At 47.6% G+C, this 24,643-nt stretch overlaps 1 protein-coding gene across 3 annotated transcripts in view; it reads left to right on the top strand.

The window, feature by feature from the left end:
* The window catches only part of LOC119966427 (ribosomal protein S6 kinase 2 alpha-like), a 491,201-nt gene that overhangs the window by 371,262 nt on the left and 95,296 nt on the right, over window positions 1-24,643 (top strand). For all 3 annotated transcript variants that reach the window (XM_038798070.1, XM_038798079.1, XM_038798087.1), the window contains 2 exons: window positions 881-983; window positions 13,340-13,470. In XM_038798070.1, the coding sequence (XP_038653998.1) occupies window positions 881-983; window positions 13,340-13,470 (234 nt within the window). The remainder of the gene's footprint in view (window positions 1-880; window positions 984-13,339; window positions 13,471-24,643) is intronic.

The following is a 24,643-nucleotide window of genomic DNA, read 5'->3' on the forward strand; positions in this document are numbered from 1 at the left end:
CCATAATAGCACAGGGTAATAAATCTCCAGTAATGTATTTCACCGGTTCTATCCTAAAGAAAATCGCATGGAAATCACAACATTTTAGTCAGTATTTTGTCTAGACAATATTCAAAGTGGCTGCTCGTAGTGACATCTCCCTCTTCTGTGCAACTCCGAGACTTTTTAAAATATATTTGTAAACTTGCCAACTAACACTTCAGAAACCCCTGGTGGTTTATGTTCTTTGCAAATAGAGCTTCCTGAAAATTGAGAATAAACACCTTTGATTTCTGATTTAATAATTTCTCAAAAATGATACAATGGGATTAAAATGTATTTTTTAGGCCTGTCTTCTAGTTTCCTATCCAATGTAAACATTTGGAACAGAAACCTCTTGCCTGACAATTGGAGTTCATGGTAGTTATTATGTCTTAGTGAGCATGGGTCCATGAGCATTTGGCATAAATTATCTCATTCAAAGAGTCAATAAAGATTGACAATAAAGTATGGGAAAATGGGACTTCCATACTCACACAGTTAAGGATAGGAAACATTGTTGAGACAGAGCAGAGGGAATGTTATCTGGCATCTGATCAGTGCTGCATCTAAGTTGGGAGTACTTGGTGAGGGAGGACTTGCATCTAAGCTTTGCTTTATATGGCTGGGGAAAAAAGTTTTCATGAAGCTGTTTAGAATAGGTTGCACTCCATAAGGCATGAATACATGACCTTGGAATTTTTGATGTAACTGTATGAAGGGGCTGCTCACAGAGGTGTGCTTCATCTTCACACTGAGTGAATGCCAACCTAAAAAGCATAAATAACTCGCAAAACATTAAATGAGAATTGTAGGGCAGTATAGATTTCCAGCGATGTTAAATAGTTTCTTATGCTTCCAGAAACTCTACCGACGGGAACTGAAGCCACCATTCAAACCAGCTGTGGCCAGGCCTGATGATACCTTTTATTTTGATCCTGAGTTTACAGAGCGAACACCTAAAGGTTTGTACTGAATGCATATGTGGGGAGATTTATGACCTGATCAATTATGGGCGGTATGGTAACACAGTGGTTAGCACTTACTTCACAGCACCAGGGACCCGAGTTCGATTCCTGGCTTGCATCACTGCCTGTGCGGAGTCTGCATGTTCTCCCCGTGTCTGTGTGGGTTTCCTCCGGGTGCTCAGGTTTCCTCCCACAAATCCCGAAAGCCGCCGTGCTTGTTGGGTGAATTGGACATTCGTGATTCTCCCTTAGTGTACCTGAACAGGTGCCGTAGTGTGGCGACTAGGGGATTTTCACAGTGATTATTATGGAAATTTAACTGTTCACCAAATGTTTTAAAAAGTTATGACAGGAATAAAAACTTACTTTGTTCCAGCATTGAAACCTGAGCTGACTAATTCTAAAATCTGGTGTTTTTTAAACCTTAAATTTCTTACTGTCTTACTTTCTCTCTATTTTAGGGTGTTAGAAACCATTTTGTACATTTTAATGACGTGCTTGTAGTCTTAAGAAAGTTAACCTTGGGTGTTTATTAACCACAAGACTATAAATGTGCAGTAAAGCGTTCAAACTAGGAACTGTCTCTATGCTTACTTGTGCGCACAGCACTATTCAACACTCGACTGACCCTTAGGTGTGAGTCATGTGTTTCCTTAAATTGTTTTAATGACCAAGGAAGCCAGCATAGCAAGGTAAAGATGGATTTTATTTTAAACAATAAGCTACCCCCGGCAGTAACTATATACAATCACAGTCCCCGCTCAGGCTGGTATTTATACTTGATTTAACGAGCCCCAGCTGGCTGGGCCTCCGCCCCTACCTGGGAAGCTCATATCCCACAAACCTCACAGGGAGGTGGATAATGATTTCCTTGTGGGGGTTATGACAGTTATTGTGTGGTGGTTGTACTCAGTCCCACATTAACCTTTAATGGACCAGACCCTTATTCTACACGTTCCCCCCCAAGTCTTTATCCAATGCATTTCAAATTATTCTTGTTTGCTCCTTGTATTTACATTGTTATTACTACCCCATCTGAGCCCTTCAAGTCTCTGAGTTCATAGATGTAGGTGGTCAGGAGGCCTTCGCACCTCTGTCTGAGGAGAGGTAGACTCTGTCCATGCATATCACTCTTTGGCATTCCTTGGTATTCAATTGCTCTTTGTTGATTCGGCATTTGTGTTGATAGATAGTTGTGGTCCCAACCTGTTTCGAGTAGGTGCACAAACCTTGTGCGCCTCTCCCTTTTGATTCTTGCAGTTCTTTCATCATGTGGGTCATTGTAATGTCCTTTGTGATGAAAGATGGCATTTCCTGTTATCAGGCTGTGTTTTTTTAGTAAGCCCAATTTCACATTTGGCTGTGTTGTGTACTATCGGCAATTGATGGCCATTACTCAGCTCCAGCATCGTCTGGCTTGATCGCTGGGAATTGCAGCATAGTGTTGACCTCATCTACAGTTGTCGGAATCGGATATTGAGGCTCTTCTGGTTGTTGGTTGCTCTCTTGTTTATCCTCCACCGAAGCTGTGATGGGAACCATCTGTGTGGTTGGTTGGTCTGACCAATGAGGGCTTTACAGTACCTGTAGCAAAAATGGACAAAACCTGGTCTGCAAAGAGAGAGGACAGTTCAGAGATGAAGTCCAGTTAGGATATTATCATAGTCGAGATGTGAAAGATAAAAAAAACATATTCATCAGCTGGATTACTTTATAAAGTAATTTTATGTGCCTTTCAAAATGTACAATGCAAAGAAAACGTGATGCCTTGCAGCCGTTTCAGAGTAACAATGGCGATGAGTCTACTCCAGCTAACTTTGAAAGGAAAACCTTGGCAGGCCTTAATCTCCCATAATGGTGCTGATGTGGCCAAAGCATTAGTAGCCCGAACACAATGGTTTTGACAAAGGAGTGTCAGTTAGTTAGCCCGACACCAGTGTCTCCAAAAACACTGCAGTTAACACTGCTGCCTCAGAGCACCAGGGACCTGCTTCAATTCCGGCTTTGGCTCACTGTGTGGAATTTGAACATTCTCACCATGTCTGCATGGGTTTCCTCCAGGTGTTCCAGTTTCCTCCCACAGTCAAAAGATGGATTGGCCATGATAAATTTCCCCTTAGTATCCAGCGATGTACAGGTTAAATTATGGGATTATGAGGATAGGGTGGGGTGGACGGGTGATTGGATGTCAGTAGAGTGCTCTTTCGAAGGATCAGTGCAGACTCAATGGGTGATATGGCCTCCTTCTGTACTGTAGAGATTCTGAGTGTCTGATTCTATGAATCCTGACTCCAATTAAACCTCAAGATTCCAATCATTCTTTGTCTAACATTGAGGAGGTACGTCAATGACCACCACCAAGCTGCACTGTGATATCGCCAATTGGAACTGAATTCCGGCAGTTACTGTTTTGACCTCTAATGTGAACAAGAGTTCAGGCAATAACCCGTGCTGCCTTCCATCAAACCAGTGGCAGCAGAAAAAACTCGGGCCTCATCAAACCTGCCAACTGATGGAGCCCTGGAACTCGTGCATCCCAACTAACATATTCTACCAGCCTTCCCCTGCTGTGGAAGTCTTGCTCTAGAAAAATGGAGCATCCTACAATCAGCCAACCTCCCCTCGGAAGGAACATTCCAGTTGACTTCTGATTCTGGTCTCCGGACACATGTAAAACACATTTTTTTTTTATTTTGGTCATGCCCTGAACCACCGCCCTTTTTCCTTGTCCCCCATTTATTGTGAGTGTAAAAGGGGTGGAAGTTGTGAAACCCTCTTGTATGCGCGTGTATAAAAAGATACCAACCCTTTAATTTTCATCTTACCTCAAGTTTGTTGTACAAGATATAGAGAACTGAAACATTTCAACTTAGTTAGAGAAAATAAGTCACATTTATAAAGGGGGAAATGGGAATGAAAAAACATTTTTCTGTTTATGGATGGGTAGAGTGTGGGAAAATCAGGACAATTAAAATTGACACCCCGTCCTGTCTGTTACAATGCTCTTTCTTGATTGATCTATTAGAAACTTGTAGTTCTGTACAATTTATGGCTAGTGGTTGCCTTGACATCTTCTGCCATTTTGAGGAGATTCAGGGCTACAAAAGTAGCCCTTAGTGGTTCCAGAATCAAACTTATGGCCAGAAGTGCGATTCCTTCTGGCCCAGTGCAGAAGGAAGCCCCCTGAAAGAGCACCCTACCCAAGCCCACTCCTCCGCTCTATCCCTGCAACCCCACCTAACCTGCATATCCCTTACTCTAAGGGGTAATTTTCTTTTTGCATGGTCAATCCACTTAACCCGCACTGGACTGTCGGAGGAAACCTGAGCACCTGGAGAAAACAAATGTAGACACGGGAAGAATGTGCAAACTCCACATAGTTGAGATCCAAAAAAACAAGGTGGATAAGTCCCCAGGGCCTAATGGGATCTACCCCAGAATACTGAAGGAGGCAAGAGAGGAAATTGCTGAGGCCTTGACAGAAATCGTTGGATCCTCACTGTCTTCAGGTGATGTCCCAGAGGACTGGAGAATAGCCAATGTTGTTCCTTTGTTTAAGAAGGGTAGCAAGGATAATCCAGGGAACTACAGGCCGGTGAGCCTTACATCAGTGGTAGGGAAATTACTGGAGAGAATTCTCTGCGACAGGATCTACTCCCATTTGGAAGCAAATGGTTGTATTAGCGAGAGTAAGCACGGTTTTGTGAAGGGGAGGTCGTGTCTCACTAACTTGATAGAGTTTTTCGAGGAAGTCACAAAGATGATTGATGCAGGTAGGGCAGTGGGTGTTGTCTATATGGAATTCAGTAAGGCCTTTGACAAGTTCCCTCATGGCAGACTGGTACAAAAGGTGAAGTCACACGGGATCAGGGGTGAGCTGGCAAGATGGATACAGTACTGGCTAGGTCATAGAAGGCAGAGAGTAGCAATGGAAGGATGCTTTTCTGATTGGAGGGCTGTGACTAGTGGTGTTCCGCAGGGAGCAGTACTGGGACCTTTGCTCTATATATATATATATATATATATATATATATAATATACATATATATTTAGTAAGTTTGCGGACGACACAAAGGTTGGTGGAATTGCGGATAGCGATGAGGACTTTCCGAGGATACAGCAGGATTTAGATCGTTTGGAGACTTGGTCGGCGAGATGGCAGATGGAGTTTAATCCGGACAAATGTGAGGTCATGCACATTGGAAGGTCTAATACAGGTAGGGGATATACAGTGAATGGTAGAACCCTCAAGAGTATTGACAGTCAGAGAGATCTTGGTGTACAGGTCCACAGGTCACTGAAAGGGGCAACACAGGTGGAGAAGGTAGTCAAGAAGGCATACGGCATGCTTGCCTTCATTGGCTGGGGCATTGAGTATAAAAATTGGTAAGTCGTGTTGCAGCTGTATAGAACCTTAGTGAAGCCACACTTGGAATATAGTGTTCAATTCTGGTCGCCACACTACCAGAAGGATGTGGAGGCTTTAGAGAGGGTGCAGAAGAGATTTACCAGGATGTTGCCTGGTATGGAGGGCATTAGCTATGAGGAGGGGTTGAATTAACTTGGTTTGTTCTCATTGGAATAAAGGAGGTTGAGAGGTGACCTGATAAAGGTCTACAAAATCACGAGGCGCATAAATAGAGTGGATAGTCAGAGACTTTTCCCAGGTTAGAGGGGTCAATTACTAGGGGGCATAGGTTTAAGGTGTGAGGGGCAAGGTTTAGAGGAGATGTACGAGGTAAGTTTTTTTACACAGAGGGTAGTGGGTGCCTGGGACTCGCTGCCGGAGGAGGTGGTGGAAGCAGGGACGATAGTGACCTTTAAGGGGCACCTTGGCAAATACATGAGTAGGATGGGAATAGAGGGATACGGGCCCCGGAAATGTAGAAGATTTTCGTTTAGACGGGCAGCATGGTCGGCGCAGGCTTGAAGGGCCTAAGGGCCTGTTCCTGTGCTGTACTTTTCTTTGTTCTTTGTTCTTCGATCGTTGTTCTTGTCACCCAAGGCCAGAATTGAACCCAAGTCCCTGGTGCTATGATGCACCAGTGCTTACCACTGTGCTGCCCATACAGTGGTATGCCTGTTGTTTAAAGCCAGAGATCACTCTGTCATTGTTCTTTGTCCAATAGGTCCGTAACACTGGCTCCTGTGTCAAATTTAAAGTTTGTGAGATGGTCAATAACTAAAAAGCCCGCATTCCAAATGAAAATCCAGAATCTTTGACCTCACCCAATGAGCATGACTGTGCAGCCTTTTGGTATGCAGTCTCGACCTCATGAATCACCTTTGCATCTTCTGTGCATTTTGATGTTTCGCCCTTGCACAGTTTGTCAAAGTGTCCAATTTTGTTTCATTGGACCTAAATTACAGGACATTGATCTTGCCTGTGGGGCTGCACAATGCTGCACTGGTCACATCCGCTGTTCGGTTAGGGAATTGCTTCCTTTGACCTGAACCTTTCCGTGTTTCTGTGCTGTTTAACTAACTGGACTGTGGGGTTTTCTTTGTACCACAGTTTACTTTTTCCTCTTAAAATGGATCCGTGCTGCACATCGAATCTAGACTGCCTAACAATCTGGATAGTTGTCTTGAGGGTTAGATCTTCCTTTGCTTGCAGCATGTCTGAGGACTGTTGTCTGCTACTCCGACAATGATTCTATCCTTGATAAGTTCAGATTTTAGGTCCTCATAGTCTTTGCCTTCAGCCATCCTGTATAGATCATTACAGTCGACAGGTTCTCGTTGCTGCTGGACGTGCTGATTAAATTTAGCGCTTATGATGATTTTGTTACTACTTAGGTTAAAAAAAATCAACTAATTTTAATACTTCAAATTTAGCAGATGATTTGTTGATTTCTTGTCTAATAATAATGCAATCTCCTATCGGGCCTACAAAATTTACAGTGTGTTCGCTTGTGAAGTTTCACGTTTATATCCAGACCTGAAATAATCATGTATCTAAGGAATCGCTTTCTCCAGAGTCATTAATTATGTGAACGATCTGGGCCTTGGATGAGTCTTTCTTTGGAGCTTTTCTCAGGTGATTTTCATTAGCATCTACTTCTTGATCTTTTCTTAAGGTCAGAATGCTTCTTCAAATTTTCCTTTGGCCTTCCAGGATTTAAATTTATCTCTCAATGTCTTTTTGAGTTTTTGGATCTTTACATTCGCTGCCACCATGTTGTAGGGCAGTGTTTTTCAAACTTTTTTGCCCGGGACCAATTTTTACCAACTGCCCATTGTTCAGGACCCATGCCTGCGAGCCAATCTTCGCGACCCACGCTGACTGACCTTCGTGACCCACACTGCCTGAACTTCGCAACTGATCTTTTTGCTTACCTTTAATGGGACAGGTGAGCCTGCTTGGTCCTCACTTGCTTTGTCATTCAATGTTACATTTCTGCGAAGGGCTTCAGCTGATGATTTAAATTTTCATTAAAAAATCAAGATGTTTATCCTCAAACTCGCCATGCTTCGTCTTCAAATGCTTTTGAAGTTTTGAGGGCCTAATCTTTCATTTGCCAGTACTTCCCTGCACATAATGCAGATGGGCTTTGCATTGGCACAATTAATGAAGCCATACCTCAAGAAATCTTTATACGGCTTTATTTCCGTTTAAGTCCGGCGGGGATGACGGGTTTACAAGTTGAGTCGGTCCGGTGTCCGAGTCATCCTTTGGGATCGGCGGAGCACCGGGGTTGCAGCCTCTTCGGGTGGCTGGGTGGTGACGATCGGTGTGGATATGAGGGTGGACTCCGGGGGTTTTTCGGCCCGAGCTTCATTCCTGACCGGTGCGATGGGCGACGTGGAGCACAGGAAACCTGTAGGCGCGGGGGCGGCGAGCGTGGACAGGGAACCTATAGACGCGGGGGGGCGGAGGGCGTGGGGGTTGGGTGGGGTGTAGTGAGAGGGGTACCTCGGCGGTGGTGGTGGTGGATCCTGCAGGCGCCAGGTCCCGGAGGGAAACGGTGTCCTGGCGGCCATCGGGGTATTCAAGAAAGACGTATTGGGGGTTCGAATGAAGCAGTAGCACTCTCTCTAATAGCGGGTCTGTTTTGTGTGCCCAGACGTGCTTCCGGAGGAGAACCGGGCCCGGTGTCCTCAACCAGGATGGGAGCGAAGCCCCCGTTATAGTGCCCCTAGAAAAAACAAATAGTCATTCGTGAGGGGTCTGGTTGGTGGCAGTGCATAGGAGGGACCTAATTGCATGTAGCGCGTCGGGGAGGACCTCCTGCCAATGTGAGGTCGGGAGATTCCTGGACCGGAGGGTCAGTAGGACGGTCTTCCAGACCGTCGCGTTCTCCCTCTCCACCTGCCCGTTCCCCCTGGGGTTATAGCTGGTAGTCCTGCTGGAGGCGATGCCCTTGTCGAGCAGGCACTGATGCAGCTCGTCGCTCATGAAGGACGAACCCCTGTTGCTGTGTACGTAGCTGGGGAAACCGAACAGGGTGAAGACACTGTGCAGGGCTCTGATGACTGTGTGGGAGGTCATATCGGGGCACGGGATAGTAAACGGGAAGCGGGAGAATTCGTCGATGACGTTAAGAAAGTACACATTTCGATTGGTCGAGGGGGGTGGCCCTTTGAAATCGATGCTCAAGCGTTCAAAGGGCCGGGAAGCCTTTACCAGGTGGGCCTTGTCTGGTCAATAGAAGTGCGGTTTGCACTCCGCGCTGATCGGGCAATCCCTGGTGATGGCTTTGACCTCCTCGGTGGAGAAAGGCAGATTTCGGGCTTTGACGTAGTGGGCTAGCCGGTGACCCCCGGGTGGCAGAGGTCGTTGTGGATAGCCTTCAGGCGGTCGTCATGCGCACTGGCGCACGTGCCGAGGGACAGGGCATCTGGGGCCTCGTCGAGCTTCCCCGGTCGATATATGATATCGTAATTATAGGTGGAGAGTTCAATCCTCCACCGCAAGATCTTATCATTTTTAATTTTGCCCCTTTGCGAGTTGTCAAACGTGAAGGCAACCGATCTTTGGTCGGTGATGAGGGTAAACCTCCTACCTGCGAGGTAATGCCTCCAGTGCCGTACGGCTTCCACAATGGCTTGAGCTTCCTTTTCGACTGAGGAGTGTCGAAGTTCTGAAGCGGAGAGGGTTCGGGAGAAGAAGGCGACTGGTCTCCCTGCCTGATTCAGAGTGGCGGCGAGAGCGACCTCTGAGGCGTCGCTCTCCACCTGAAAAGGGACGGATTCATCCACCGCCCGCATGGCGGCTTTGGCGATGTCCTCCTTGATGCAGTTGAAGGCCTGGCGGGCCTCAGCTAACAGTGGGAAGAGTGTGGTCTTAAATAGTGGGCGGGCTTTGTCTGCACACTGGGGGACCCACTGGGCGTAATATGAGAAGAATCACAGGCACCTTTTGAGGGCACTGGGACAATGAGGGAGAGGGAGTTGTAAGAGTCTGGGTCGGGGCCCAGGACTCCGTTTTCCACGACATAGCCGAGGATGGCTAATCTGGTAGTGCGGAAAACGCATTTCTCCGTATTATAGGTGAGGTTGAGTTTCTGGGCGGTTTGGAGATATCGGTGGAGGTTGGCGTCCTGGTCCTGCTGATCATGGCCGCAGATGGTGACATTGTCCAAATACGGAAACGTGGCCCGCAGCCCGTACTGGTCCACCATTCGGTCCATTGTTCGTTGGAACACCGAGACCCCATTCGTGACGCCGAAGGGGACCCGGAGGAAGTGGAAGAGGTGGCCGTATGCCTCGAACGCCGTGTAGTGGCGGTTCTCCGGGTGGATTGGGAGCTGGTGGTAAGCAGACTTCAGATCCACCGTAGAAAATATGCGGTACTGGGCGATCTGATTGACCATGTCTGCAATTCAGGGGAGGGGGTACGCATCGAGGTGCGTGAACCGGTTAATGGTTTGGCTATAATCAACCACCATCCGTAACTTTTCCCCGGTCTTGACGACCACCAGCTGAGCTCTCCAGCGACTGTTACTGTCCTCTATGACTCCCTCACGTTGGAGCAGCTGGACTTCGGTTCTAATAAATACCCTGTCCTGCAGGCTATACCACCTGCTGCGAGTGGCTACGGGTTTGCAGTTAGCCGTGAGATTAGCGAAGAGTGGAGGGGGATCGATTTTCAGAGTCGCTAGACTGCAGATAGTGCGTGGAGATAGGGGTCCGCCGAAGCTGAGTGTGAGGCTCTTGAGGTTGCATTGGAAATCGAGCCCGAGTAAGAGTGAGGCGCAGAGTTCAGGGAGTACGTACAGCTGGAAGTTAGAGTAGCTGGCGCCCTGAATCGTTAGGGTCGCGACGGTGCGCCCTTGTATGTGGACTGAGTGCGAGCCCGAGGTGAGGGAGATAGTTTGCCGTGCAGGGAAGATAGGGAGCGAACAGCGTCTTTCCAGGTCAGGATGTACGAAGCTCTCGGTGCTCCCGGAGTCGAAGAGGCACGGTGTCCTGTACCCGTTGATTTTAACGGACATCATCGAGCTCTGGAGGTGCTTCGGACGCAACTGGTCCAGCGTGACCGCGTTGAATTGCGGGTAGTCGGCGGCTCGATCAGCAGTGCTGGAATGGTCCCGTGATGACTGTCCGCTGAGGTCGTAGTCGTCGAGGTGAGGTGAGGTCGATGGCCAAGATGGTGGCCCCCGTTGATCGCACGTGGCGGGTGATGAAGAAGATGGCGTCCAAAATGGCCACCCCCGTGGATCGCATTTGGCGGGCGGCGAGGAAGATGGCGGCCCCCATGACTCGCACATGGCTGGCCGCGTGGGGGAGGTTTGCCAAGATGGCGGCCCCCATGAGTCGCACGTGTCGGGCGGAGTCGGCAGACACGCTGCAGCATTACGGGGTCTGCGGTCCTGCGAGTTTGGGAGGCGAGTGCTCTGGACTGCGGGGGAGTTAGAAAGTTTAGATTTTGCCAGGCAGACCCGGCGCATAGTGTCCTTTGCGACCGCAGCTGCTGCAGGTCGCATTGCGGGCCGGGCAGTGCTTCCATGGGTGTTGGGGCTGGCCACAAAAATGGCACGCCGGCGCTCCGTAGTGGGTGGGTGCCCGCGCGGCGCAGGCCTGGGGCAGTCGCTGATTGGGGGCCCACGATGGGGTCGCTTGGTCCGCGGGGAATGAGTTCAGACTGCGGAACGCGACCGCCATAGTCGTAGCTAACCCTACAGTGTCCTCCAAGTTCTGGGCCCCTTTTTCAAGTAGTCGCTGGTGCACATAGTTAGACCTGAGCCCTGCAACGTATACATCACGGACAGCGAGTTCCATGTGTTGGGAGGCCGTTACAGCCTGAAAATTGCAGTCCTGAGCAAGGGCTTTTAAATCACGCAGGAAATCTTCCAGCGACACTGCGGGGCGCTGGCAGCGGGTCGTGAAAATGTGCCGTGCGTAGACCTCGTTAATCGGCCGCACATACAATTGGTCGAGCATCGCCAGTGCCTCTGTATATGAGGTGGTACAATTGAGTTGCGTAGAGATACGATGGCTCACCCATGCGTGCAGTAGGCTCAGTTTCTGCTCCTCTGTAGTCTTGGATGTGCTTGATTCAACCAGGTAGGCCTTGAAACATCGAAGCCAGTGTAGGAAGATTTCATTCGCCTCTGCAGCCTGCGGGTCGAGTTGTAGTCGATCAGGTTTGAGGGCTGATTCCATCGTAGTTTTCTTCAAGTTTTCTAAGACTATTAAATTGTTGTGACCATCAATTCATTAGAGACGCGATTGGAAGTAAACTGTGGTTTTAATAGTCTTACAACTGAGCCTGCCTGCGACCAGAGGAACTGAGAGCAGGCTTATGGATGCAGCACTTTATACTTCCGGTAGTGGGAGGAGCCATGGGCGGAGCCAAGGGTGGAGCCCTGTACAAGCTCCTCATCTCCCCCTATGGGCAGAGCCACGCAACGGCTCACATACAGAGCCCACAAGGACATAATACAATGCAATGCAATACAGTGTGAATTACAATGCAGTCTGAATTCACCACAGGGGGCACATGGGGTAAGCGATTAGCAGAATTTTGGGGTGACAGTAGTTTCTGGGACGTGGTGTTTTGCACCGGGTTTGTTTATTTGATGGTTGTTTTTTGAGGGACTGGGCATGGGTCAGCGGATTGGGTGTTGGGGGGCCTGGGCAGTAAGTTGGCTAGTGAACGCAAGTGTGGTGGAGGGTGGGGCCATGGTCATTGGAGCCTGGTCGAACAGGTTTTGATGAGCCTAGGAGGTGTGAAAGGTGGAGGAATGGGATCTATACTGGGAGAGGTGTTTTCAAGAGAAAGTAGATATGGGGATTCTAGGGGGGTGGGGGAGGGGTTCGATGGCAAAAATGGAAAAGTGAGGGGCAGGCCAGGTCCAGTGGGCAGGGCCCCCAATTATGTTGATGGCAGATATGGGTGGCCCCCCACCCAGTCTCATAAAAACAGGGCACACCTGGGCCCGATCCCTGGGACAGGCATGATGCCATCCAGGCACCTTAGCACTTGCACCCTGGCAGTATCACTGTCTGCCTGGCAGTGCCACTTGGGCACCCTGGCATTGCCAGGTGGTATCAAGAATACCGGGGTACCACCCTGCCCAGAGCCGACCACCAGGGGGCCCCGATCACCTGTGAGACCCCCCCCCCCCCACCGTGCCATTTTGCCATGGGGTAGTCTCCGAGGTGAGGTTGTTTGGGTAACTCCAGCAGAGACACTTTCCAGGGAGCTTAACTGCTTTACTTGAATATGCAAGTCTGGATCATGCTCAGTGAAGGCAAGATCCAGATCGTGATGCCTTGTTAGACCTCGTAAATCTCACGAGAGGCCTCTTGCGAGATTTAACAATCTTGTTGCGTACCAAGTCGGGCACGATAAGGCCATTAGGTCGGATCTTATATCTTTCAGTCCTATTAGATGCCGTCACTGAACCATCAGAAGGAGTTATGATATCAGATTCACTTTTTAAAAAATCATTCCCTTATTCAGCTCCAGGTTCCTTATTAAAGTGGCCATGTTGTTCATGATCACTTTGAAGGGCAGCACGGTAGCACAAGTGGCTAGCACTGCGGCTTTACAGCGCCAGGGTCTCAGGTTCGATTCCCCGCTGGGTCACTGTCTGTGCAGAGTCTGCACATTCTTACCGTGTCTGCGTGGGTTTCCTCCGGGTCCTCCGGTTTCTTCCCAGAGTCCAAAGATGTGCAGATTAGGTGGATTGGCCATGCTAAAATTGCCTTTAGTGACCAAAAACGTTAGGAGGGGTTATTGGGTTATGGGAATAGGGTGGAAGTGAGGGCTTAAGTGGGTCGGTGCAGACTTGATGGGCCGAATGGCCTTCTTCTGCCTTGTATGTTCTATGGTCTATGTTCTATTCTTCCATACAAGCCTCATTTTTTTCCGTTCATGTCAAACGTTTCTTTTCGGATCCCAGATTCTCCTGGTGTTCCTCCGAGTGCCAGTGCTCACAAATTATTCCGAGGGTTCAGTTTTGTGGCAACAGGAATTGAAGAGGAAGAAGTAAAAGTTGAGCACTCCAAAGTTGTCATTCACCCTGTCTTGCAGGTAAGCATGTCACACGTACCTGTTATCCCTGCTTGGGAGGGGCAGCACGGTGGCACAGTGGTTAGCACTGCTGCCTCACGGCGCCGAGGTCCCAGGTTCAACCCCGGCTCTGGGTCACTGTCCGTGTGCAGTTTGCACATTCTCCCCGTGTTAGCGTGGGTTTCTCCCCCACAACCCAAGGATATGCAGGGTAGGTAGATTGGACACGCTAAATTGCCCCTTATTTGGAAAAACTGAATTGGGTACTCTAAATTTAAAAAAAAAAAAATCCCTGCTTGGGAAAGCTTAGTATTCTTGTCCTGAGTTTATATTCTACTGTTTATTTCTTGCAGCAAAACTTTTACTTCAATGTGGAAAGAAAAAATACATTCAAAACACACAGTAGGTCCTCCAACCTCTGAAAGGCAAAAATATAAGTTGAAATTTAAGGATGGATCCTTAGTCAGAATGCTAAAACCTATCTTTCCTCTTTAAGGGACAGAAATAATTTATAATATTTTCTGTCCTTATTTCTCAGTCAAATGTGGCTATTTTTGTATTTCTATTAAATATTTGAGATTGTCAGCTGTTACATAATGCACACGATTGACTTTCCTGTTAAAACCAATGTTGTAGTAATAAATCCAGCAAAACACACACAATTCATTTTTGGAATTGCTTCCAATTGTCTTTGGTGTCTAGATTATCTGTATTTGTTTTATTATTGGGAAACCCAGGTGAAGGGCTACAGGCCATAGTACAATACACTGCCAAGGTTGGAAAGAGTAGAAGAAAGGATGAGGTATCTCAGGAAGAAACGATTAGGTGACACCAACCTTGGGCTTTGAAAGCCTGTGAGTTGTAGGAAGAACAGAAGACAAAGGGAGGTAAGGAGTTCCACTGTTTTAGAAAAGAATGAGTTATAGGAAGAAGTAATGATGAAACTTGATTTTAGCAGTCAAACTTAGAGACACTGATTTTCAATTAATTCTACCAGAATCCTTCAACATTTGGGAAACAAGTTGCTGCAGAATCATCATGAATCTTAGTTAGTAAAATCCATGTTAATGGGTTCCACCTAAGGAATAGTTTTCAACCTGCAAACCAGTGATTGTGCGTATAATCTTATGCCACTCAACCATCTAGCGTGCACCTTGCATGTGGGAGGTTACCACTGGCATTTAGTGGTAACTTGGGGACAGGAGAACTATCAGTGAGATTTTTAAGAATGTTTCCAGTATGGTGATATTACCAACACTACAGAAAGCATTAACATGACTTGTTTAAAACACAGCTAACTGTAGAATCCAGTAGAGCATTATACAGATATTTAAATCACTCCAGTGTATCAATGAAAACTCTTAGTATTATCCCACAATCTGGAAGATATATAATCTACCTACAAAATGAATTTAAAGTAAACAGTTGAGATTTAATTTTTTTTTTAAATTTTATTCAGGTATTTGAAAATTTTTATAAAAACAACATAGACAATGACATCAACATGGTATAATAAACACCCCCCCCCCCCATCTCAATACAACAACAATCCCACCCCCTTGGAATACTGCATCTGCTGACGTTTAAATTTTCCCCGAGAAAGTCCACGAACGGCTGCCACCTCCGGGTGAACCCTAACATTGACCCTCTTAAGGCAAACTTTATTTTCTCGGGAGTGAGAAACCCAGCCATGTCACTGACCCAGGTCTCTATACTCGGGGGGGCTTTGAGTCCCTCCACATTAACAAGATCCGACTCCGGGCTACCAGGGAGGCAAAGGCCAGGACGTTGGCCTCTTTTGCCCCTTGAACTCCCGGCTCTTCCGATACTCCATCGATCACTACCTCCGGTTTTGGCACCACCCGTGTTTTTAGCACCGTGGACATTGCCTTAGCAAAACCCTGCCAAAACCCTCGAAGCTTCGGGCATGCCCAAAACATGGGGACATGATTTGCTGGCATTCTCGCGCACCTATCTTCTACCCTGAAAAACCTGCTCATCCTAGCCGCTGTCATGTGTGCCCGGTGGACGACCTTAAATTGTATCAGGCTGAGCCTGGCACATGATGATGATGTAAGAACCCGACTTAGGGCATCCGCCCTTAGACCCGCCTCTATCTCTCCTAGCTCGTCCTCCCACTTGCCCTTAAGCTCCTCCACCAGAGTTTCCTCCACCTCCGAAAGCTCCTGGTAAATATCTGAAACCTTCCCCACTCCCACCCAGGTACTGGAGGCTACTCTATCCTGTGTCTCCCGTGGTGGCAGCAGTGGAAAGGCAGGCATCTGTTTTCTCAGAATGTCTTGCACCTGCAAATACCTAAACCCGTTCCCTGCTGGCAATTCATATTTATCCTCCAAGACTTTCAAGCTGGGAAGACTCCATCTATAAATAGATCCCCCCATCCTTCTAATTCCTGCCCTTTGCCAACTCCGGAACCCACCATTTAGCCTACCTGGTACAAACCGATGATTATTATAAATCGGGGTCCAAACCGACGCTCCCTCCACTCTCTCATATCTCCTCCATTGCCCCCAGATTCTCAGAGCTGCCACCACCACCGGACTTGTGGAGTATCGGCCGGCGAGAACGGAAGACCCAAACCGGTATCTTTGCATGACACCGCCTCCATCCGCTCCCATGCCAACCTCTCCCCCACTACCCACTTCCTAATCATGGCTATATTAGCCACCCAGCAGTAATTGCAGAAGTTCGGCAGCGTCAGCCCACTCTCCCCCCGACTGTGCTCCAGCAACACTTTCTTCACTTGCGGGGTTTTACCCACCCACACAAAGCCCAAAATAACCTTATTCACCCGCTTGAAAAAGGCCTTTGGGATGAAGATGGGGAGGCACTGAAAGGTAAACAGAAATCTGTGGAGGACCGTCATTTTCACGGTCTGTACCCTCCCCGCCAGTGATAGCGGGAGCATGTCCCATTTCTTAAATTCCCCTTCCATTTGTTCTACCAACCGGGGTAGGTTTAACTTGTGCAGTGCCTCCCATTCCCGGGCCACCTGGATTCCCAGATATCGAAAGCTCTTCCCTACCATTCTAAGCAGCAGCTCCCCCAGTCTCTTCTCCTGTCCTCTTGCCTGCATCGCGAACCTCTCGCTTTTCCCCATATTCAATTTATAACCTGAAAAATTGCCAAATTCCCCCAAGATTTGCATTACTTCCCCCATCCCCTCCAATGGGTCTGAAATATACAAGAGCAGGTCATCTGCGTAAAGCGAAACCCGGTGCCGCGCCACCCCCCCGAACCAGCCCTTTCCAGTTCCTAGAGGCTGTTACCGCCATGGCCAATGGCTCTATGGCCAGAGCAAACAGTAACAGGGAGATGGGGCACCCTTGCCTTGTCCCTCAGTGTAGTTTAAAGTACCCCGACCTCAGCCGGTTCGTGTACACATTCGCTACTGGTGCCTGATGGAGCAACCACACCCAGTCAATAAAGCCCTCACCAAACCCAAACCTTCCCAGTGCCTCCCACAGATAATTCGACTCCAAAGCCTTCTCCGCATCCATCGCTACCACCACCTCGACCTCTTCTCCTTCTGAGGGCATCATAATAACATTTAAGAGCCTTCGAACATTGGCCTTGAGTTGCCTGCCCTTTACAAATCCCGTCTGGTCTTCCCCTATCGCACCCGGGACACAGTCCTCTATCCTTGTGGTCAGTATCTTAGCCAACAGTTTGGCGTTAACATTCAGTAGAGAAATCAGCCTTTATGACCCGCATTGCTCCAGATCCTTCTCCCGTTTCAGGAGCAATGAAATCGAGGCCTACGACATTACTGGGGGGAGGACTCCCTTCTCTCTTGCTTCGTTAAATGTCCTCACCAGCAGTCGGCTCAATGTCTCTGAAACTTCTTATAGAATTCCACCGGGTAGCCGTCAGGCCCCAGGGACCTGCCCGACTGCATGCTCTCCAGCCCCTTGATGATTTCCTCAATCTCAATTGGGGCTCCCAGCCCTTCCACCAGATCCTCATTTACCCTCGGGAACCTCAACTGATCCAAAAACTGCCTCATCCCCTCCACCCCAGCTGGGGGTTCCAACTCATATAATTTACTATACAAGTCCTTAAACACCTTGTTCACCCCCGCTGGGTCCAGGACCGTATTCCCACTTCTATTCTTTACTTTACCTATCTCCCTGGCCACTTCCCTTTTCCTGAGCTGGTGCGCCAACATTCTGCTTGCCTTTTCCCCGTAAACATAAATCGTCCCCCTTGCCTTCCTCAACTGTTCCACAGCTTTCCCTCAACTGTTGCACCGCTTTCCCTCTGGTCAACAGCCCAAACTCTGCCTGTAACCTTTACCACTCCCTCAGTAGCCCCGCGTCCGGGGCCTCCGAGTATCTCCTGTCCACCTGGAGTATCTCCTCCACTAACCTATTCCTCTCGGCCCATTCCGCCTTTGCTCTGTGGGCCCGTATCGAGATTAATTCCCCTCGAACCACTGCCTTCCCAAACCGTCGCTGCGGAGACCTCCCCCGTATCATTTGTTTCCAGGTAGTTCTGGATGGACGTTAACCCGCCCTCAGATCGCTCTGTCCGCGAGCAACCCCACATCCATTCTCCACAGCGGGCGTTGCCCTCTCTCCACACTAACCCGTAGATCCACCCAATGCGGGGCATGATCCGACACTGCGATTGCCGAGTACTCAGTATCCACCACCTCCGGTATTAGCGCCCTGCTCCGAACAAAAACGTTGATGCGAGAGTATACCTTGTGGACGTGTGAGAAAAAGGAAAACTCCTTCGACCTTGGTCTACTCCATGGGTCTACTCCCCCATCTATTCCATAAACCCCTTCAATTCCTTTGCCGCAGCTGGCCTCCCCCCTGTCCTGGATTTTGACCGGTCCAATTCCGGATCAATGATTGTGTTAAAGTTTCCTCCCATGATCAGGTTATGTGACTCTATGTCTGGGATCTTACCTAAAACCCGCCTCATAAATTCCACATCGTCCCAATTTGGAGCATATATGTTCACGAGTACCACCCACACCTCCTCCAGCTTCCCACTCACCATTATGTACCTACCCCACCTTGTCTGACAAGATTCTCCCTGCCTCGAATGCCACTTGTTTGCTGATGAAGATCGCTACCCGCTGGTCTTTGAGTCCAGTCCTGAGTGGAATACTTGGCTGACCCACCCCTTTCTCAATCTCGTCTGATCTGTAACCTTTAGGTGCGTCACTTGCAGCATTACCACGTCCACCTTCAGTCCCCTCAAATGCGCGAACACGCGAGCCGTCTTGACTGGCCCATTCAGCCCTCTGACGTTTCATATAATCAGCCTGGTCGGAGGCCTTCCAGCTAACCCGCCGACTAGCCATCACCCTTTTTTGGCCAGCCTCTAGCTCGCGCCCTCCGCCTCCTCGAGCCCCCCCTTGGGCAGTCGCCGTTCTCGACCTCCCATTTGTCCCCGAGTAACAATTCCTCCCCTGTCAGCAAAGCAGCATGCTGACTTGATGGCGCCCGCCCCCGGCATCAAGCAGTCTGTCTCCCCATTGTTCTCCCCGCTCTCCCCCCAACATGGACAAACATTTGATCACCTTCCCCAGTAAACAAACATCAGAAAAAACAGTGAAGAAACAACCACTTTAGAAAAATAATCACCCAAAAAGCAGAACCAACCCCAAAGCCCAGCCGCCCTCTAACTAGCTCCCTGCAAGACAAAGTTACCTTTAGCCATCCAAACAGCTCTATATTTCACATAGCGCTTCTTATATTTATACAACCCAGCACAACCAATCACCGCCACAGTACTTCTCCAAGGCTTCAGTGTCTTTTAATTCGCCCCCAGCCTCTTTTTAATAAAAGTCCATACTTTGTCTGGTGTTTCAAAGTAGAAGTTCCGTTCCTCATGTGTGACCCACAGACGGGCTAGGTACAGCATCCCAAACTTCACCTCCTTCTTAAAGAGGGCCATTTTTGCCCGATTAAACCCAGCTCGCCTCTTGGCCAGATCCGCGCCACGGTCCTGATAAATACGCAGCTCACAGTTCTCCCATTTTCTGCTCCGTTCCTTATTGGCCCACCACAGAACGTGTTCCTTGTCCAGGAAACAGTGAAAGTGTACCACCATGGCACTCGGCAGCCCATTTGCTCAGGGCTTCTTCGCGAGGGCTCTGTGCGCTTTTCCAACTTCCAGGGGCCGAGGGAGCGCCTCAGCCCCCATCAACTTCTCCAGCATGTCCGTCACATAAGTCCTCGCATCTGATCCCTCACTGTCTTCCGGGAGGCCAACAATTCTAAGGTTCTGCCTCCTGGACCTGTTCTCCAGGTCCTCCAGCTTCTCCTGCATTCTTTTCTGGTGGTCATTCACCATCTCCACCTTGGTCTCCAGCACGATTATGTACTCCTCGTGCTCCACCTCCTGGATCGCTCTCCCATGGTCTCTTGATTCTGCAGAACTTGATCAATCGAAGCCTTAATCGGGTCCAGCGTGTCCTTCTTCAGCTTTGCGAAGCAATCTTGAAAAACTTCACCAGCTGCTCCGTTGACCACTGTGCGATCTCCCCGCGGCCGTGCTTCACTGCCAATCTTTCCCGCGTTGCCAGCTCTGCTCGCGTCTTCCTTATAAGACTTTGTCTTCTCTCACGGCCACTTCTGGTCCAATTCTCCATACACCAGAGGGGGATTTCTCCTACTGTCTCACTCTTCATCGATTTATCCCATAAAATCTGGGATAAAACGGGGGGGGGGGAAAGGTCCAAAAGTCCGTCATAGGCTGGAGCTATCAAATGTGCGACCTACTCCTCCATGGCCGGAGAAGAACCGCCTAACATTCTACTGGATGATCGATCGAACCGGAAGTCCAACAGTTGAGATTTCATAAGGTACAAGGATGGTGAGGGCAATAAAACAGACTGCAGGTTGAAGCCTTTTGGATAATCACTATCACGGATGTACTGTGGAATTCTGCATTTCCTTTTATAAACAGTGGACTTGGGGTATGGTTTCCAGGTATAAGCTAAAATGTTACTATCACATTGGGAGAGACTATGGTGAGTGATGTTTTTCAGGATACTCATTGAACCATTGCAACATCAACAAAGATTTGGGTTGAGCTATGAACTTGAGCAGGTGTAGTACAATGTTGGACAACTATGCATCAACACAACCTACGCCAAAGCCAGCCTTTTTGAAATGTTGTGCTGAAAATCGCTCCTGCTGAAAATGTTTTATAGGTCTTAAGCTCCTCAACTCAATTTAAACTAATTTGTGTGTGTGACATTTATGAGAGATTTGATAATGCAAAATCTAAATGTTACTCTTGTAATAAGTTTGTTTTGGTGGACGTGTGTAAGTTATAATTCTCTACCTCGATTCTCTGTAGCCTATATATGTGTCTCGTGCTACCCATATCTGATCCTACATCATGTCATGCATCATTGCTAACTTTTATTGGCTCCAGCTTCCTCACACTGCCTTAGATTTAAAATGCCCATTGTGTAAAAATCTCATCATGGCATCCTTCTTTCCCTACTTTGCAACTTCCTTCTCGAACCTTATAGTCCCTTCCCCACTGGCTTTTAAAGCTTCTATCCCTCTAGTATATCATTGTGGCCTTCAGCTACCAAGGCTCCAATCTCTAGAATTCTCCTGCAGTGCCAATCTGTGTATCTTTAATAAGGCCACAAGGAGTCCACATCGAGTAAAATAAAGAAATGTTTTATTTACAACACGATGTATACGCTGCCTGGTAAATCCTTACCAAGTTCCTGTTCTGGTCAGTGCCTTACTGGCCAACCTTTTCCACAAAAGTTAACAGAGATCCACAACCCTAGTAGGGGAGCTCGTACTCCACAAGCACCATGGGGAAGATAATCATTCCCACCCTGTAGGCTCTTTGCGGGCTGTTAGATTCCTCCCCCCTCCCCACACAATGTCCGAAGACCCCCTCGACGACGGAGCAGGAGGAGGACGTCAGATTTTTATCGGCTCCGGCTAATCGGCATGTAGTTAATGCGCTGGATCGGTCGGCATATACCTTTGGTGAATGTCGCCTGCAGCAGGACCACCGTGATGGACGATCGGAGGGAGGCAGCTGATTGGCATCCCAGACCTCTGAGGTCTGCGTCTCCATTTCAGGGTCGGAAGAAGCAACATTTGATGTGTCGGGGTTGAGAGAGACTGGAAGCGTCACAGCATGCTGGTTCAGCAATGGAGCCGAAGGATCCAAGACAAGTTTCTTCTGAGGAACCTCACGAGGGAGTAACTTCTGTGAGCGAATGTGATCCAAATGCTGTTGCATCAGTTGGGAACATAGGAACAAGAGTAGGCATTTGCCCTTCAGGCCTGTTCCACCATTCAACAAGATCATGGCTGATCTGTGACCTAACTTCAGATACTGCCTTTAGCCCATATCCCTTAATAACTTTGCTTAAGAAAAATCTATCTCAGATTTAAAATTAACAACTGATCTAGCTGTTTGTGGGACAGAGTTCTAAACCTCTACCACCCTTTGAGTGAAGGAATTCTTCCTGATGGTCCAGACCTAATTTTTAGACTATTCCTCCTAGTCTTAGAATCTCCAACCAGTGGATAGTTTATCTTTATCTACCCTGCTAATATCTTGAATTCTTTGATCAGATCACCCCTTAGCCTTCTAAATTTCAACGAAAACGGGTCTAATTTGAGTAATCTCTCCTTGTAACTCAACCCCTATAATCCAGGTATCATAGATGTTAATCTACGTTGCACTCCCTCCAAGGCCAAAATATCCTTCCTAAAGTGTGGTGGCCAGAACTGCTTACAATACTCCAAAGTGGGGTCTAACTTGGGTTTTGTGTAGCTGCAGCATAACCCCAATGTCTTTATATTCCAATCCTCCAGATATAAAGGCTAGCATTCAATTAGCCTTTTTGATTGATTATTTTCTGCACTTGTTCGTGGTATTTTAAGGACCTATGCACCTGAACCCCAAGTCTCTTTGAACATCTTTTTTCGGTCAAAAATGGATAATCTCACACATTAAATTTCATCTGCCACAATTTTCCCATTCACCTACTCTGTCAATATCTCCTTGTAATTTAATGCTATCATCTAAGCTATCTACAATGCCACCTAACTTTGTATCCACCGATTTGAATATATGACTTTCTATGCCATCATCCAAGTTATTCATGAATAGTATGAATAATTGAGGCTCCCAACACAGATCCATGTGGTACACCACTACGTCACCCCCTGCAAATTTGAGTAATTACCCACTATCCCTATTCTCTGTCACCTGCCACTCAGCCAGTTTCCTAACCATGTCAATAATTTGTCCTCAAAAGCATATGGCATGCTTGCCTTCATAGGTCAGGGTATCAAGTACAAAAGCTCGAAAATTATGTTAGTTATATAGAACGTTGGTTAGGTCACATTTGGAATACTGTGTCAATTCTGATCACCGCACTACCAGAGAGAGTACAGAAAAGGTTTACCAGGATGTTGCCTGGTATGGAGGGTAATGGCTTTGAGGAGAGATTGACTAAACTGGGATTGTTCTCCCTGGAGAGATGGAGGCTGAGGAGCAACCTGATAGAAGTTTATAAAATTATTAGGGGTATAGATAGGGTGAACAGTTGGAGGCTTTTTCCCAGGGTAGAAATGACAATTACAAGGGGGCACAAGTTCAAGGTGAGAGGAGAAAGATTCAGTGTAGATGTGCGGGGAAAGTGTTTTACACAGATAGTAGTGTAGCTTGGAATGCACTGCCAAGTGAGGTGGTTGAGGCAGATGCGTTAGCGACCTTTAAGACTTACCTGGATAGGCACATGAAAAGTTGGGGTATAGAAGGATACAGGCTGTTGGTCTAGATAGGACACATGATCGGCGCATGCTTGGAGGGCCGAAGGGCCTGTTCCTGTGTTGTATTGTTATTTGTTCTTTGTTCAACTCCGTGGGCTTCCACCTTAGTTAACAATCTCTTGTGTGGGACTTTATCAACTGCCTTCTGGAAGCCCATATAAATGACATCCATAACCATTTCCCTGTCCACCTCCTCAAAAAATTCAATAAGATTAGTCAGGCATGACTTTCCTTTAATGAATCCATTCTGGCTCAGTGTTCAGTTATCCCATCCCTGATTATAGACTCCAGCAATTTCCCCACTACAGATGTTAGGTTTACTGGTCTGTAATTCCCTTTCACCCTTTTTAAAAAGTAGAGTGGCATGTGCAATGTTCCAATCCAAAGGAACTACTCCTGAATCTTGGGAACTCTGGAGGATTATAGTTAAGGCATCGACAATGTGCTACCCCACTTTCTTTAACACCCTTGGGTGGAAACCATCAGGTCCTGGGGATTTGTCACTCTTTAGTTCCTTTAATTTCCTCGTTAGTGATGCTGTATTTATGAATTGTGTTAACTCCCTGTCCTCTATTGAGTGTTGATGTTTAAGCTTCTGACAAGTTATCCTCCTTTTCTGCTGTAAATACTGAGGCAAAGTAATGGATCAACATGTCTGCCATTTCCCTATTCTCACTAACAGTATCTCCACTTTTAGCTTTTATTGGGCCTACATTGCTCTTCACCACCCGCGTTCCCTTTATATAACTATAAAATGTATTCTTATTGCTTTTGATGACCCTTGCAGTTTCCTTTAATAATTCCTTTTAGAAGCTCTTATGAGCTGCTTTATGAACCTTTGTTTGTCCTTGTACCTATCCCATTCATCCGGAATTGTGCTATGTCTTGCATTTTTGTAAACCGTTTCTTTTAGTTGTAGTTTTATGCTGGCCCTAACCTCTTTGGGTGTCCATGGCTGTTATTTTTGTGAAGCGGAGCCTTTTCCTCTCCGGCTTTTATACTTGCTCTATATCTTGTTAAATGCTTCTTTAAATATTCCCCATTGATCTTCAGTTGTTTGACCCATTAACAGATCTTCCCAGTTCACCATGGACAGTCTCGGCCTCATGCCTTTAAAGTCAACCTTACCCAAGTCTAAAATTCTTAGTATCTGAAACGTGCTTTTTACTTTCAAACGCTACACTGAATTGAGTCATGTGATCACAATTTGATAAGTGTCTGCGCCCAGTTAGGCTATTAATTAAATTGGGCTCATTACTCATACCTCAACCAAATATTGCCTGACCCTTGTTACATCTAGAATATATTGCTGCAGGAAACTATCCCAGACGCATTCCAAAAATTCATTATCTTTCTGACAGGTGCTTGTCTGCCGCTCTCAATCTATG

This window comes from Scyliorhinus canicula, chromosome 1 (genome assembly GCF_902713615.1).
Source record: "Scyliorhinus canicula chromosome 1, sScyCan1.1, whole genome shotgun sequence".
Taxonomy (NCBI): domain Eukaryota; kingdom Metazoa; phylum Chordata; class Chondrichthyes; order Carcharhiniformes; family Scyliorhinidae; genus Scyliorhinus; species Scyliorhinus canicula.